We start from the raw sequence: 17,589 nt of genomic DNA on the forward strand, positions 1-17,589 counted from the left end.
TCTTATAGAATTTACTGAGAAAACAGAGAGAAAAAAAAAATAGGTGGCTTTTAAAATATGTGTGTCTCAGTTCTGCTCACAATCTTATTCTGGTGGGCAGGGTGATAATGGAATAAAGCCAAAGCAATTGAGCAAATTTACTCTGGGAAGCAGAGAATCAAGCCTCAAAAAACCCCAGAAGGAGAGGGAAACATCCACACAGTGAACAGTCCTAAAAGCTCCCTTGTAAAGACCTAGGAGAAGGAGGAAAGTGCAGGAGACAAAGATGAAGACACATTCAAACAGTAGCCAAACTTATGCACTGCCTCAAAAATTAGTCAGGAGAAATCTACTTAAAACATGGAAATTACACTAAAAACTGGTTTCCAAACATTTTTCGTTTCAAATTTCTCCTTTAAAACAAAGACATGAACAGTATTTGTAATGCTTAAAAGGCAAAAATGAAACCATGATTCTCAAAGACGAGCAGAATTTGGAAATATTTTTCAGAAAAAGGCTTTTAGGTGTTTATGTTGTTGGGGTTGGAGGTTTTCTCTCTGCAGTTTATGTTAACTCAATCAAACAAACAAACCAAACCCCAACCAAACAAACCAGAACCAACAAAACAACAACAAAAACCCAACCAAAATCACAGTGGTACTGTATCAGCCTCTATCTATATCTAAATACCAGCTCTCAAAACCTTGAATTCTCATCACCAAGAAATGCCAAGGAAAAGGACAGCAATGTCCTACCTACATGGAACACGGATGAATTAAATCACATTCACCAAGAAATACAAAATTTCCAGGAACATGACTTTGCATGACTGTATTTGTCAAGATTTGTACATTTGTACAATGTATTGAGATTTCAGTCAAGGAACAGCTTCAAAAATAATCAAAAGAAGAGGTTTCAGAAACTGCAATCATTGAGGGAAGGGAAAGGGAAAGGAGCAAACCTAGAAGCATAGGGAAGTTTTAATTATCAGACATAACAGATGATAAAATCTTGACAAGAAAGTTCTTTAAAATGAAGTAAAATAAAATAATAGTCAAACAAATATTTGTGAATGAAGATTTATAGCTGATTTGCTTTAAGATAGAGAGGTGGATAAATACCTCTGGCATATCACAATTTAATGCTCTCTGCTCTGAATAAACACAAGCTCATAGGGCATGCTTTTAAAAAAAACATTTTTGGTTAAAGTTGATTTAAAAGTACTACGAAGGACTAAGACATCCTAGTTTTTATCATCTCAGCACCTAAATAATGACAGTTCTTTCATAAGCCAGTCACAGATGCATTATTTAAAGACATCTAACTCCTTTATTCTGTAAGTCTGACTCCCACCTAACTGTGCAGGAAACATTAAGAAATGGCCTGAGTATCCATAGGAAACTGCAGGGAAATCTGTTGCTTGACCTTCCCAATTATTTTCTTGGATAGGTCAGCAGAGTGCTGAGTGTTCTGTAGGTGAGGAACACACTGAAGCACAAGACTCACACTAAGAAACTCTATTTTTAATTCTCTTACTGTTACATCTGGTACTGAGAACTAAGTACATGTTAAAATCATGGCTTAGGACTACTACCCAACATTTCTCTCTTAGAATAAGCATTAGAAGGTAGGGAGGGGTGAAATAATTTTTTTTCTTAGACATAAGAATTACCAACTTGAAAATCAGAAGGAGAGCCCATTATAACCACAATACCTAAACATGTAAACCATATGCACCTTTCTCATTGCATATGCAGCTTGCTATGCCTTAGGGGCTGAAAATTGCTGCTCTTTTCATCTCAGTGCTGGAATAACTGTGTTTGTAGAAGATACTTAGCAACCAGATGAGTTAAAATTCATTAAATAACCTTAGCAATTACAACATATGACTGCAGCCATCTTCTCTCACATGACAAAGCTTATGGAAATACACATAAGTGAAATTAAAACTCACGTGAAGGGAATTAACAAACAAGGGCAAAAACCAGGCAGGCCATTTCACACTGCAGAAATACTTTGAAGATATTACACAAATTTCTTTTCAAGACAATGAAAAGTGTTATGGAAGTCACCATTGTGTTTTTTCTCTCTCAGATTATAGAAATGAGATCTAGAAAATATCAACTAACTTTTCCACAAATATGATTTCATATCACTAATACAACAGAGCCTGCAGATAGCAACTGGAATTTTTGCAGGATTCTCCCGATCACTTATTTTTAAACCAAAACAAGCTCTGTACATATAATGGTTGCTTTACCCTCCCTGCAGAGAAATGAGGTTTTATGATCAAGCTAAAATAGCTGCTGTTTTGTTGTGGGTGTTTTTTTAGTTCTGTTGGGGGGTTTTTATTTTGGTGGGGGGGTTGGGGTTTTATTTTGGTGGGTTTCTTTGTTGCTGTTGTTTCGGATTTTTGGGGTGTATTTTTGTTGTTATTGTTGTTTTTTAACTTCTGTTGTTTTTTGTAATTGATTGCTCCTGCAGCATTTTAATTTCTAGAAAATATAACCGCGGTATATACTCTGCAGTTTCTTGTATTTAGTCTATGGAACACCTAAGGAGATTTGCAGTAATGGCAATCAGAGTGCTGCTCTCTCCCCCTGTGCTTTACATCTTCTCTTCTGTAAATGCTCAAAGTATGTATTTCCCTTTGCCTTTAGTTTGTTCTATTTCTTTGCGTTAACAGGCATTTAATAATGAAGGCGTTTTTGGTCTTTGAGATGCAAACCCAAAATTACAGTAATGGTTTAGAGCAAATTTGTATGGCTTTATAATAAGCCATCAGGATCTAATAAGGAGACTTGCAATAGTGGGTGTTCTTTATGCATCCATCAGAAACCCAAAGAAACTCCAATTCTCATCGCTTTTGGAGCATTCCTCCAGTTTCTCCCACACAATGTTTCTCTTGTTCGTGTTTATCAGGGAGGAACTAATGTCTGTCTTTCTTCCTTAAGGATCACAGACCTAGAAAGTGCCAAATTTAATCACAAAAGCAGTAGCTGGTTCAACATCCTTCTTGACAGCTTCTTATAAATTAAGGAAGGCTGGAGGGAAAGGAAATGTGAAGAATCACAAAAACCTCACATGAAGGGAAAGAGGTTTGGCCTTTCCTCAGACAGTCAGCCATAGTTCAGTCTCGAGGTAAGATAAACAAAGGAAGATTTTAGCTTGTACCAACTCAAGCCTTCCCTCATAAATCAGCCCCCACTCATTCTGAGTTCCAAAGGTTGCACAGGTGGCATTTAGTTTCAGAGGACAGAGCACTCTGTGCAGGATGAAGCACTCTGGCTATCACTGCATAAATGATGAGAAGCAGCTCCTCAGTACCTCCCTGAGACACTGCACAAGCTGTCACAACTTTACTGACCAGCAGACTGTCCCTCTGCAGAACCAAGCCAAAACTCCCTTTTTGCCTCTCATCATACTTTGACCCAAATTGCTTGTGTAAAGCATCCTGCAAAGGCTGGGCAACAAGGCAAACTACCATGGATTAATCCCAACTGAACAGCTTTGAAAAGCCTGAGGCTTAGCAGGTGGAAGGCGGGGGACAACATGTCTTTAGGGTTTCTGTCTTACCGCATGACAAAATCTGCTTGATCTATTTGTTTGCCGCAGCCACTCTTTTTCAGGATCCCACCGTTTCCCACCACGGAACATCTCTTCAGTGGCAGCTGGAAGGGAGTAGCCTAGCAACACAAAACAAGACCAGTTTTACAGGGGAGAACACAAACATCTTCGTAGCAGCCACACCCGGAGAACCCAGGGAGCTGTTTAGGGCTAAAAGTGACAGAAAGAAAAAGGAGAATTAGGAATGAAGAAAGAAAAAGTACAGAAATTAGCTGGTAAGTAAATGTAGAAGCAGTCTGATTCCCACTTCCCAAACCAGGATGCAACAAACATGATACAGAAGATGACTTTCTGCAAAACCAGAACTGCCTGAAGTCCTGGTGCAGGCACTGACCAATGTCAGGAAGTTCACAAGCCTTCCAGGCAAGCTGCAAGGGCACAGAGGAAACAAGACAACCAGGAAAACAAGAAAAAAATAATCCATGAGAGTGATCTTCCTGAGCTGATATACAAAAGACACCTCTGGGGAAAAAAGGAAGGAAGGAACACAGGGAATGCTGTGATGACAGAAATGTACTGGGAATCTGGAGTCATCCTGGCTCTTTCCATGGTTGTGTTGATGGGACAGGTCAATCCAAAGATATTTGGAGCTTGACAGCAGCTCCTTAAACAGCCAGTTGCCCAGACACATTACAAATTAGTATTTGCATAAATTAAAATTAGAATGGGATCATTTTAGCTGGGGAGCTCTTGTAGCTGCTTAAGAGGGCATGAAAGTACAAAGTCAAATGATCATGGGATCCTGTGCACCAAACACAGTAATGTATTAGATCTGTATAATCCTCTTTCCAGAGGATCTCAAAACTATGGATGGGACACATTCCTGTCAGCCTCCTGTCAGTTTGTGAGCTTGGAGCAGTCCTGTAAGCAGCACACAGCACCTCAGAGCAGCCCAGAGCCCAGCATATGAGAGAGGAGGGAAAAAAAAAAAAAAAAAAAAGTCTGGTGAAGAGACATGTGAATTTAAAGCAGTGTGATTTAGTTACAGAACGTGATTTGTCTACAATACAAGAGTTAATATTCTCCTCAAGCAAAATAAAAAAAACGTGCAGGGATTTTTATTTATCAAACCTGTCAAAGCCTGACTTTGCAGCAGAGACAGGAGTACTGCACAGGACTCAGAGAATACAGATGCCAGGGACAGAGGATGCAGCATCACAGAACAATTCTCTCTGGGTGGCCTCACTTGCATATACAAAGCAACATCTGACATTGCATCATGTATTCACTAGGCATTGCAATACAGGACATGGTCCAGAAAACAGACCCAGGATTACAGCACAGACTCTGCATTTTTTAGAACTTATTCCTGCGGTCTTATTTCTCTTTTTTCCTACATTTCCTTGCTTTGTCTACCTTTCTCTGCAAACTAGACACCATTCAGCTTGTAAAACGTCACAAACTGCTTTTTAAGGAAAACACTAACTCTGGATTAAGATGTGCTTAAGCAGAAAAGAAAATTTTAGTGTCCTGAGACCCAGCCATGGTTAGTAATGTACTGATAGCACAGCAGAGCAATACTGAATATGCAGCGGCATTTTTGCCCTGCATCTGCCTTCTCAAGAACATTTTTTAATTTACAGTTATTGAACCAGGAGCATATCTTGAGATTCAAAGGACATCTCATCTCTGAGGTGACCCTGATCAAATGAGAACTCACATTCTCTGTAAAGGGGTGGGGGTGGGATGCGGAGGAAATGTAGACTAGATATGTTCCATAAATAACAGTACCTTTCTTAAAGATACATCAAAGCTCCTTTCAAGACGGTTATTCAGAGGCAGTGCCAAATCACAAAGGCAGCATACATTAACTCTTGCCTTTAAGAGTAGTGGGCACTGTTACATAAATTCTGTGCCTTTAAGACTCCCCCAAATAGACATTTAGCAGTTACTAAATGCTTCCAAATTCTGTGAGTTGCAAGCAGCATTTAATATTGCTTGAGATGACTTGCTGTCCTTCAAGTGAGGTTTATTTCCTGTTCTGTTTAGAGACGATAATACCAGCTCTTGATTGCATACATACTTTGGTTTCCAAAAGCTGATGAAGTTTTAGAACTCCTATCCTTCTGTTATCCTGAAGACAGGCTTGCTACCTGGTGTGTACAGAAAACTCCCACACCAAGGTGAGGTAGTTCCATTTTTTTTTAGTTTGTGCAAAGTAGGGAGCATGGTGGGAATCCACAATCTGTGTAAATAGACACAATTTCCACATTCTAACAAACAGTGCTATCACACACATTGGTTCCAAATTACACTCATTTTTCCTTAATCAAATCCTTATTTGCTACCTATATCTAGCTTATCATTCTAATTCTTCTTCCTCCCATTTACTCCTTAGTCCTGTTGACTTAACTCCTGGTGGCTCTTGTCCAAACACTCTGTTCATATCAAAATAACACCCTCTTTCCCTAAAAACAAAGGATTAGCCAAGTCTATAAATTTCCACAAGTTTTCACAATGCAACTACTTAATCACACCTGCCAAGCTGTAGCTACTGATTAAGGACAAAATAATTCCCAAGTCTGCATCACATCATGGACTAGGTATCACTTCAGAGAGTCTAAGAAGCAAAAGAACATGATCAGGGCTGACAAGGTGATGTGAAGAAGCCAAAGGAAAGTGGAAGGAGCAGATTATATCATCATGGTGGTTGTCTCTCTGCCTAATCTGTGAAGATCCACTTGCTCTATGGACACAGGAGGAAAAACAGGCTGGACACAGCTCTTTGTGGAAAGCCAACCCACCCACCATGCTCACAGACACTTTTACCTCCCCCAGAAAAGCACTGAAGATTCAGGACATGGCACAGATATGAAAGTCTACACACCACCCTTTAGCTTAAAATGTTCAATGGCCTGTTTTTCAGAAGACCACACTTTTAAACTTTCTACAGACATTAAGCAATAGACATAATTACGGTGCCATTGCCAGCACATAGGGGGTTGCCAAGTCTGAAAGATTAACTGCCTCTGTTGCTTGGTGCCATTTCAGGTGCTTTGAGCTTAGTGAAGAGCAATTAGGACGACCTGGGAGAAACCTGCATTTGTTATCTTGCACATAACTTTTTTTCAGAAGCTCAAACCACGGATCTGTGTTACTGCTCAGATTGCAGAGACATTCCAGGAACCTTTTGTACAAACAAACACAAAACTGTCCAGTCACACAAAACTTACACAAGTCCTAGACTCAAGTGTTGCCCATAAGCAATTACGAAACATATGGCATTTTATTCTCTCTCTAGAAAACCTTCTAATGTTTCCTTCTTTACTTTCTACATCACAACACTTTGCTAGGCAAATTATCAGTTCATAGTTGACAGTGTGTAAATTCTCACATTAAAGGCATCCAGCTGTCATTTATGCTAAATGGTCACAAAACTCAGCTTAGTTCTTCCCCTTAGAATTCGAAGCTAGCCTAACAAATGCTGGCTTTAGGCAGCATATTTATAACAAAAGCATTTTCACTAATATCAGCTTCCTGAAACTCATATTCACACTAATATTCAACTTCCTGAAAATTATTTTCATTGTCGACACATATGCTATTTTCTTCATTCATAAAATTTTTATCAGTGGCCAGAGTCTTGTGGGTGGACTGGAAAAAAACAGCCTCAGTTTGTTTAGTCTGATAGAGAAAATGTATCAGAAAATGACCAACTTATCCCCATTATTAAGCAATAATTACCACGGAATTTACAAATACTTGTAAATAGTTTGGGTATTGGAAATAAGCAGGATGAATTCTCTTGTAAACATAAGTCAGGTAATTTATTACATTAATGGCGTAAACCAATTTTTTTTAAGGTATTTGCCAAAAAAACCAAAGACAGGAAGCCTCATTTTCTCATTTTCCCCTTTTTAAACAATGAAACTCTACTGACAATCAGTGAAGGTGTGAAGGTTCATGTTCATGTAAACAAAAGAAACTGCACATCCCCCTGCAAATCCAATGACAAAGAAGCACACAGAGCAATAGATTAAAGACTCCCAATTGAATAGGAGACTAATTTAACAAAGCATCTCTCAAGCAATTCACTGATTAGTTTCATCATTCATCTAAGTAGAAATAAACCATTGTCATCAGTTAAAAGAACATTACACATACTAACAAAAATAATTTTAGATAATGCTACTCTAAATCACTTTGATTTCATTGTTAGGTTGTTAATGCACTAATTGTTTGCCCACTCACTGCCAAAGACTTTAATCAGAAACCAAGTTCTTACTGGAAAAACAGGGGAAAAAAATACAGTATTCAGCCTCTGATTTAATGCTGAAGATACAAAAATCATTGAAAACACTGGGAACATAAATTAGAATAATTTATCTTTTAAATAAGCATTTTGAATTTGAAAGAGATGTCATGATTTTGCTGTTCTTTTTTTAGAAGGCAGCATCCTGATGAGAAGGGTGAAGTTCTACAGAATTTTCTAAGGAGCCAACAAAACCCTGAGAGCTCACGGTGATTTTTCACACTGCCAGATGCTGCAGGGTGGCACAAGCTCCTTCTTCATTGTTTACAAATCGTGTTCGGTCTGCTGCCCCCCTTTGTTCTGCCCACAGAGCTGTCAAGACGTGACAGCTTGACGACAAAAACCCATCAATGTCAGGGCAGGCGTAGTCCCAATAGGGAAATGTGGGGGCTGAGTTTCTTTCCATTGTATTCACTCCTCTCCAGCCAGTTACCAACTATATCCTAACCGGGTGCAGGAGCCCAGGGTAAGGAGTGACCCAGTGACAGCGAGGTAACACAATCACAGAGTGGTTTGGGTTGGGAGATCTTGTTCTAACACCTCTGGTGTTCCAACACCTTCCACTAGACCAGGTTGTTCAGGGCCCCATAAACCTACCTGGCCTTGAACACTTCCAGGGATGGGGCACCCACAACTTCTCTGGGCAGTTTGTTCCACTGCCTCACCACCCTCACAGAAATAAATCTCATATTCCACATATCTAGTCTAAACCTACTCTCGCTCTCTCGCTGGAACAGGTGAGACTGATTAAAATGTGACGATTTCAAGAAGAAATGGTGGCAGAGACTATGAAATTAGATAAGGAAGAGATCCTACACTGGACCTCCAGCTACCTTCTTCTGTTTATTTTGGCGCTGCCAACTAGTGCATGTTGATACCTGAAGCTCATAGTTTGTACTAAAGAGTTGTCCAGGTGCAACAGGCTCCTCTGTAGGTCCTCATGTCTCAGCCATGACAGCAGTGTCTTTATTCAGCCCTTAACTGGAATTCAGCATTCAAACTTATGCAAACTTTATGTTCATCATAAATATGTACTTTAAGCAGTATTGTTTTTCATGACATTAGAAACCTCAGGAACTATTTACACAGGGACACAGGGCTACAAAAGACACTTGGAAGACTGAACACGTTGCTGTGCTGCTGCAGGGAAAGCTCTGCTATCCAAAAGGATCCATGAACTGCAGAGCAGCTACACACTAAAGAGAGAACAATTTGCGATATTATTCACATAAACCAGGGAGCAGCGGTGACTAAGCTGGCAGTCACTTTCAGTTCCAGCTGCACTTTAAGTAGGAACTTCAAAATGTGTGATCTTTAAGAGCTTTCTACCCAGCATGATGTCACTGCAAGGGAGCACCTGCTTGGAATTAAAAAAAACCTTTCAAATTGCTGATGTGACATTCAATTCAATAGAGTCAGCCTCCATACAGCCAGGACAGCAGAGTGTGGGGATTATGGAAAAAATAAACCAAAAAAAGCACATTTGTAGACTGGAACAGACTATTGACTGTATATCATAGACAAAATACTCTGGAAAATATCAAGGGTATTCTTCCTGACAAGACAAAAAGAATAGTTGAGAAATTCCAAAGATCTGCAAAATTTCTGGATCCAAACTTCACAACCTGCTATGCATTAGGACCCCAAATTTTGGGTTAAAAATTATAAAAAGAAAATATTGTTTGGTGATGATGTGGGTGTGGGGAAGATGTCTCTTATTCCAGGAAATGTTACTGTTTCCAACATTTCCACAACTGGGAAGCCTCAAGAAGAACTTAAGTTTCCTCCTAAACAGCTGCATTTAAATGTTCTGTGGAGTCACTTAGTCCACATAAATGGTAGAAAACAGAAAAATAGTGTAAAAATTCCTTGAGGAACAGCATGACCAGAATCCATGAACAACTGCCTCTGCTGGCTTCCCTCACCATCTTCTCGTAATCTTGAGTGGCTCCTTTGATTTCTGCTTTTTAAATCCTATGTGGTAAGGCTAAACCTCGAGTCATAGGACAAAGCACTAAACTCTTCCAACATCCACAGGAACACTCAGCAGATCCTTCCTTTTCCCTAATCTCCTGACAACAGCAGATGCCATGAGGCCTGGAGGACAACATCATCCTCTATGTGGGATTGTCAGTCCTGCTGTGCTTTGCCAGCACCTTTGGAGGCAGGTACACAACATTTATATACACAACTCTTACATTTCAGCTGATTCAGGTTAAATTTGGGCTCTGTCCAGCATTTACACAACCTCCCAGATCGCTGGCATTAGATGGCAGAAAGACATGTGGGAACAGCAGGTATTCCAGCACTTATTTCCCTGTTTCTTAATCTGCTCTAAGTCTGAGCAGAAGAGAAAAAGCTGTTTATCAACCTGTAAACACCAGGTTGCATTAATAAAAAGTTCTAAATTTAAGTAAAAAAAAAAAAATGCACCGAAACCTTTTCAAGTTTTGACTGTGTGTTTCGTGGAAACAAGGATGAACACAAATCATCACTTCTGGGGTGGGAAACTACTTTTTTAAGGTCATGCAAATCTATTAAACAACACAGTAGTTATGACAGTTTAACAAGTTTTTCTGCAGGTCTGGGAAAATGCAGTATAAACTTCAAGGCAGTTAATTTCCTGCCTTGCAGTGCTGCCCTGGCTGAGGAAAATTACTCTCTGTAGGCACACACTAACTCTCATGTCCAAAAGCCTTTGTTAAAGTAAATAACTGTGACATTCCAGGTGGAGAAACAAAGACAAAACCAAGTAGTATGACTGCCAAGTGACGAAGGCCTCCAGCTCTGCCTGTACTTTCTCCCTCAGAGATTCCACGATGCACAGTTTGAGCAGCAAGCAAAAACCAAAAGAGAATAGGGAAAATCACAGGGTATCTGCTTGCTTGTGTCTGATGTAGGAATAAATAAAAAACGTTGAATTGTTCTCTTGTGGCAGTGTGGGACAACACACAGTCAGCAAGGAAGATATCTGGAAGTTTTGCAAGACCAACTACTGCTCAGTAAGGGGTAGTGTCTAGTTTTCTCAGTTTTACAAAGAGTTTATCAATAATTTCATGTTCTTTGAAATCTTATTAGCAAGACACAGTATATGCAATAAATAAGGCTAGTTTCAGCTCATAAAATTAAAAAGGGCTTCCAATCCTACTTGTAGAAAGGACAATAACACTTATACAAAGGAATGGATCTCTGAATTCCTGATCCCATTGATATGAATAAGCAGCTACAGCAAAGGTAATCAATCAACTTATATAGGCATCAAAATATGGGTTTAGTTATCATGGAAAGTATCAAAGTAGCAACACACTTCCATTTTGACAGTACCTCAGACAATAAACCTCTACAAGGAAAAGATCCTCTTATTAATAAGTGATCCTTGCCTTTCCATTACCTCTGAATATTTCAGAGAAATCACTGATGTCTTTTGAGATCCACTGGTTAAAAAGGCATCAAAGACAAGTAATAAGGACTGAGCTCTCCAGGAAATTTGCAATTAGAGTTTGAGCAGAGTTTAAACACTGAGACTGGTCTCTCAGCAGTGTGGAAAGACTGCTTATGTTAATATTCGCACACTTCCATTTTTTTCTCCCCTATTAATGAGAAAAATTAAGCATCTTAAGAAAGTTTCATTTACCTTATAGATCAGGAAGTAAAACATAACTTTTAAAACAAATTTCAGACTTTGAAAACTCCAAATTTTACAACACATATGGAGATACATTTACCAATGTATCAATCTGCGTCTTACACCTTTAGTCTATCTATCCTTCATGCAAAAAACTATATGACACATGACCTGGCTCATGTAACAAGACATGAAAAGTTGACATGTAAGACTTCAGAAGCAAATAACACCACACAGAAAAAAAACCACAAAGAATTTCAAGGACTGCACATTAAGCAATGGTACAGGTCTACATTAGAACACTTTCTTCAGGGCAGTCTTTCTGCAGAAAATAGAGCCCAGGTTAAAAAGCCCTTGCTGGAAAGTCAGAAGGAGGTCAGCAGCATCAAAGGATTTACATATAATGAGTGACTACAACGTGTGTAAAAAGCCATGTTTACCAAATAAGGAAGCAATTAGAGGGAAGTGCAGTGCCATTGTAATGTCATGTCTAAAGATTATGAAAACAGACGTTTAGAAGGCCAAGGAGGTAAAGAGGAGTAACTACTGCAATTACAGAACCAATGAAGTTTCCATTAGCTATTTATTTTTTCTAGTAATGAAAACAAAACTCCTTTAAATGTATTTTCACACAGAGGCTTGAGAATAATTCATGAATAACTTATCGTGACTGATTTGAATAAACAACAGTCACTTCTACATCAATAATAAAACACTTAGCAACCAAAGATTAAAATGGAGAAAAGTGTAATTTCATTATATAAGAGTATAGCTTCCCTAAAAAGTAATCAGGAAATGTCATTTGTTGCAAGCTTACATGAAGCCTTGTCCAGAGAAGAGCAACAGAGTTGGGGAAGGGTCTGGAGCACAAGTCCTGTGAGGAACAGCTGAGGGAGCTGGGGGTGTTTAGCCTGGAGAAAAGGAGGCTCAGGGGAGACCTTATCACTCTCTGCAAGTCCCTGAAAACAGGATGCAGCCAGGTGGAGGTCGGGCTCTTCTCCCAGGTAATAAGCAACAAGACAAGGGGAAGTGGCCTCAAGGTTGCCAGGGAAGGTTCAGGTTGGACGTCAAGATGGATTTCTTCACTGAAGGATTTGTCAGGCACTAGAATGAGCTGCCCAGGCAGGTGGTGGAACCACCATCCTTAGAAGTGTTCAACAAACACCTGGATGTGGCATTCTGGTCTAGTCAACAAGGCGGAAATCATTCAAAGATTGGAATCGATGCTCCAGGAGGTCTTTTCCAACCTAAATGATTCTGTGATTCTGTGAAAGTACTTTTGGGGCTCACTCCTCTAGTGAGAGTGCAGCCAGCCAGGTCTCAGGGACACAATTCAACCTAGAGACCAAGATAGCACAATTACGCTTTAGAATCTGAAAACTAACTTCACACAAAGGCCTTTGCTTACTGACTCAGTGCTTCCCTTGCTGTTAGCATCCTAGAATTCACATAATCCACCTCCTGCTCTAGCCAGGGCCACCTTGTCACTCACAACATGCAGTTCCTTACGTGTCAGAACCATGGACAGCTCTGGAACTGGAGCTTTCCCTGCCATCCTCTGCCAGGTGTAATTACATCCCCTGAGGGAAGAGGCTAAAACAAAGGATGTTTGATTAAAAGAACCTCTGTTCAAGGTTGCAATTTGCAGATGACAATGACAAGGTTCAACAAACTGCAACTCTCTTCTGCCAGCTGAACAAACAACCATGGAAATGAAGTTTCAGAAAGAATTTCTCCACGGAAAGGTGGTTAAGTCGTGGAATGGGCTGTCCATTGAGGTGGTGGAGTCACTATCCCTGGAGGTGTTCAAGAAATTACTGGACACAGCACTCGGTAGTGACCGCTCAAAGATTGGACTTGATGACCTTGGAAGTATTTTCCAACCTTAATGATTCTATGATTCTGTGACATCACAGTACCTGCTAGGACATCCTATTATTTTGCTATTTTTTAAGATATTGTCAGACCCAGCAAGTAGGGTTTGAGCTTCCTATCAAGCTAAAACAAATTTTATTTTTCACTTAAACCAATTCCCAAACATAATGCAAATCCAGGGCAAACTAATGAACGTCCAGAGCAGCAGGAAGCTGTTAACACAATAGGAATGCACTGGATTGAATACTCCCTGAGTTATAAGCACTACACAACAGCAAGTGACTTGAGTCTAGAGCTCCTCCCTCCACTTTGTTTTTGGGGCATGCTTCAGCCCCAGTTTAATGGCTAGGCTGAGGAGGGACAGTTTCCCATCAGCAAATATTCCAGCTTTGTGACCTGGAAGAGGATGAAGTAAAAACAGCAAACAACTTGGAGTGTAGCAGCAGGGAATATCTGCATCCCCAGTAGGGATGAGAGGTCATTAATGTACCCACTCTCAGAATTTGCTAACATATAACAGTAACACTGGGACGTGATTACTGCAGTTTCCAGGCAGCATTTCCAAAGACATATCCTTGGGCCGATCTGTTTCTCTGGCAAAGAAAATTACTCCATTCTGTCTCTTATACTCACTCTGCTGCTTTAGTTTTCATCCTTTTATCAAGACTTGTCATGCAAGAATTGTCATGATCTTTCACCTTTTGAAAATTGAGTTGCCTGATTTTTACAGTCCCCAAAATTAAGCTTGAAATTTTCCTTTATCTTTCTTTATTCACACAATGAATCTCATGGAAGACATCACAGGTTGGTTGTCAGCTTTTTGATAAGAGATATATAAAATCAGAGAATGGCCTGGGCTGGAAGACACCTTAAAGGTCATCTTGTTTTAACAACTTTCACTGCTCTAGTTTGCTCAGAGCCTCAACCAACCTGGCTTTGAACACTTCCAGGGATGGGGCATACAGAGTGTCTCTGGGCAACCAGAGCTTTCCCCCTCTCAGAGTGAAGATTTTCTTCATAATATCCTATGTAAACCTACTCTTAGTTTGCAGCTATTCCCTCCTACCTATGTCACTACATATAACTGTGCCCTCTGGTTTCATCTTCCCAAAGTATCTCTACTTTTTTTTATGAGCTCTCTAAGTCAATTAAAAAGAGATGTTCAAGTGGTGTTGCTTTCCACATGTCCAGATAGCCTTTAAAGGGCAGACAAAAAGGATTGCAAAATGATTTTTGAATGTTGCACAATATATTCTTTCTCAATTGTGTCCAGCAAAAAAAAGTCACATTTACAGAAAATGCTTTTTCCCCTAGGTATAAAATTGCTTATAATATGACCTGTAATTAAAAAATCAGATTAGATTATTTTCTCTTTTACTAGTATCACTAGAAAAGATTCTACACATGTGGACCACCTAGACCTTCCATTTTTGTCCTGGTCCTCTAACAATGCCATTCACAACACCTGGAAGCAGTAGATATTAGACCATCCCACTGCTAACAACCAAGTTAGCAATAATTTAGTGCCCTTTTTCCCCCAGTAAATAATTTTTATTATTTTAGTGACTCTAAGTAAGAAGTTTTAGTGACTCTAGAATATGCAGAGAACAAATAGATTAAACAGATTCCTTTTAACAGCATCCCTAAGGTCTTACTTACTTTTTCATACCTTTCACATAGATCTGTACTCTTTTCACCACAAATAAATGTGACTCTGTCTCGGACTGCCAGAGCCTATATATCCTCATCTTTTTGATTCAGTTTCTCCTTTTTGTCAGCAAAGCAATGGTATATTTGGGTGTTTCATTTCAGAGTTAAATCCCAAAGAGAAACCTTACCAGAACTACTGAGTTTCATTTAGCTTTTGTATGAAAATCTTGGAGGCCTGCAAAGTTTGTAATCTTTCATACATCAAATCAAGATTGAACGAAAAATTTATGGATATTAATAAAATAACGGCCCGCATTTTTCATTCATGAAATAGTTTGGTGGCAAAGCTTCCACTTAAGCAGTGAGAATTTTCACCAAGGTTTCATTAAGCCTGAAGAGGACATTTGTAGATAAAACTGACTGGCAGACTCTGCACTCCAAATATTCCAGTGAAGAGGAGGTTGTTTTACAACACTCTGCTAAAGATAAATTAGCAATGATTCCACATCAGAATTCAAAATGGGCAAGTCTTTCACAGTGAGTTTGGCAAAGTGGTGGGTCACAGGCTACACTATTTTGTTTAAATCACTTCTCCCACTCCTACTTAAAATTCAGACATCCAAATTCAATACATCAAAGAAATGCAAGAGCTCCACTGAACTTGCAATAATTCATATGTAACAGGACTCCACACAGAGCTCATCCCAGTAGAGAACAAGCACAAACCCCATGTTTTTCAGAGCAGGAGCTCTGCTCTGTCAGGTCGGCCAGGGGTAGAGATTAAACATTCCCTCAGGCCTCTCAAACCTCAGATACTGCAAATGCCACTCATCCCAGGGAGTGATCCAGGGAATAGCTCAACACAGTTTTCATATATGGGGTGAGTAAAAGGTGAAAAAAAATCCCCTTTCCAAGAGCAGTGCATAGGAGGATGCAAGATTTCAGGCAGCCAGCACTCAGCACTTCTCCCTTTCTCGTGGCTGCCACACACAATGACGTATTCCAATAATGAAGGCACACAGGCAGACAGACAAAAAAAAAAAGGCTTTTTGTTTTGTCTGGCAGCCTGTGACAGAACAGGTTGCCATGAAGGACAGACCTCTAAGGCAAAATTTCACACTGTAATCAGATAAACCACCCCCCTGTAATTCCTAACACAAAGCATGTGTATGTATGAAGAAATATCAAGCCCTAACATGGAGAGTTTTCAACAGAGATTTCCTTGGTAGGGAGAATATTTTCAGTTACTTACGAAGTGCTGAATGATGTAATTGTATATTGTTATGTGTCACACACATACTTCTACAAAGAGAGACTATAGCACAAAAATGCAATTAGAGACCATAACATCTGGGACTAAGTAATAAACAGAGAAAACAACAAACTCCATACATGAATGAAAAAAATACTGCCATGATTTTGTAATAACTATATGAGAAGAGCAAGTGCTCAGTGCTGACCCAGCAGATGAGGTAATAGCCTACACAGCTGATTGAACAACCCTGAATTCATTTTCTCTAAACACTATCATAATTTATATGCATTTTCACAGTCACAGTGGTGCCTTAAAGAACCTAAAGCAAAAGACTAAAGCTCAGTCATTCAATTAACAGCCAAGGCAGCTGCAAGGATAGAAAATAAAATTATTTCTCCATAAAAATCTGTAATTTCTACAGTGAATTTTAAATTTGAGATATTCCATGTATGAACTTTAAATTGAGGGTAATTTAGGCTAGCATTTCTCAGTATTCTGATTGCAATCAGGATGTGTGGTATGTTTAATTTCTGGTTGGATTGTTCACGGGTTTCCAGGATTTGGCTTGGGATTTGATCTTCCAGCAGTCTTTCCATTGCACTCTAAGCACAGAATTCCAAACCCCAGAGAACGTACCGCTGCAGCACAGCCTCTACTGCATCTGCTTTATTTTTTCTTCCTTCCCTCAAATGAAAGTTTCTCTCCTCCATCCAATGAAACTACTGCAATCCCAAAAGAGTGGAAGAATATCAAAGTACAGCGTAAATTGCTCTTACACACGAGCAAAGTAAAAAATAATTTTCACTCAGCTCATCATTTTTCAGAGACAGCTTTTTATCCTTCGAATAACTAGCTAGACATCCACTGAAGGCAAAACATAAAGACAGGGCAATCAAAAGACAACTTTTAAAGTAAAACCTGTGGTTTTTAAATTTACTCTTTCTGAGAGGAATTTGGAGTGCACTGCCAGTAAGTGGTAGTTAGGCGTATGTTAGTGAAAGGAAAAAGACTCTGAAAGCATAATTTCAGAGAAAATGCTTTTTGAAAGACCATGAATTCTGGTGAAAAGGCTACTCATCAAAGCCAAATACATATCTTTCACATTTTTGCAAGTTGTACTGTATTTAGCTTCTTTAAAAGTACAACAGGATATTAACATATTTGCCAGAAGATGGAAGAAACTTCTTAAATTTACAGGGAAAAGGGCTATGAAGTGAGTGACCTGGATTGCTGCCAAATCAGGAATCCTGCACAACTTATGTTTCCCATATTTACTCAAGTTTTAAGGAGATTTCAAAAATTAACCACAACCAAAAATTAACCACC

The 17,589-nt window shown here is 39.3% G+C and overlaps 1 protein-coding gene across 1 annotated transcript in view; it reads right to left on the bottom strand.

Annotated features, from left to right (window-relative positions):
- Positions 1–17,589, bottom strand: part of ST8SIA1 (ST8 alpha-N-acetyl-neuraminide alpha-2,8-sialyltransferase 1) — a 97,903-nt gene that overhangs the window by 39,619 nt on the left and 40,695 nt on the right. Inside the window, exon 3 of the mRNA XM_066319518.1 lies at positions 3,556–3,665. Within this exon, the coding sequence (XP_066175615.1) occupies positions 3,556–3,665 (110 nt within the window). The remainder of the gene's footprint in view (positions 1–3,555; positions 3,666–17,589) is intronic.

Source organism: Sylvia atricapilla, chromosome 5, assembly GCF_009819655.1.
Source record: "Sylvia atricapilla isolate bSylAtr1 chromosome 5, bSylAtr1.pri, whole genome shotgun sequence".
NCBI lineage: Eukaryota > Metazoa > Chordata > Aves > Passeriformes > Sylviidae > Sylvia > Sylvia atricapilla.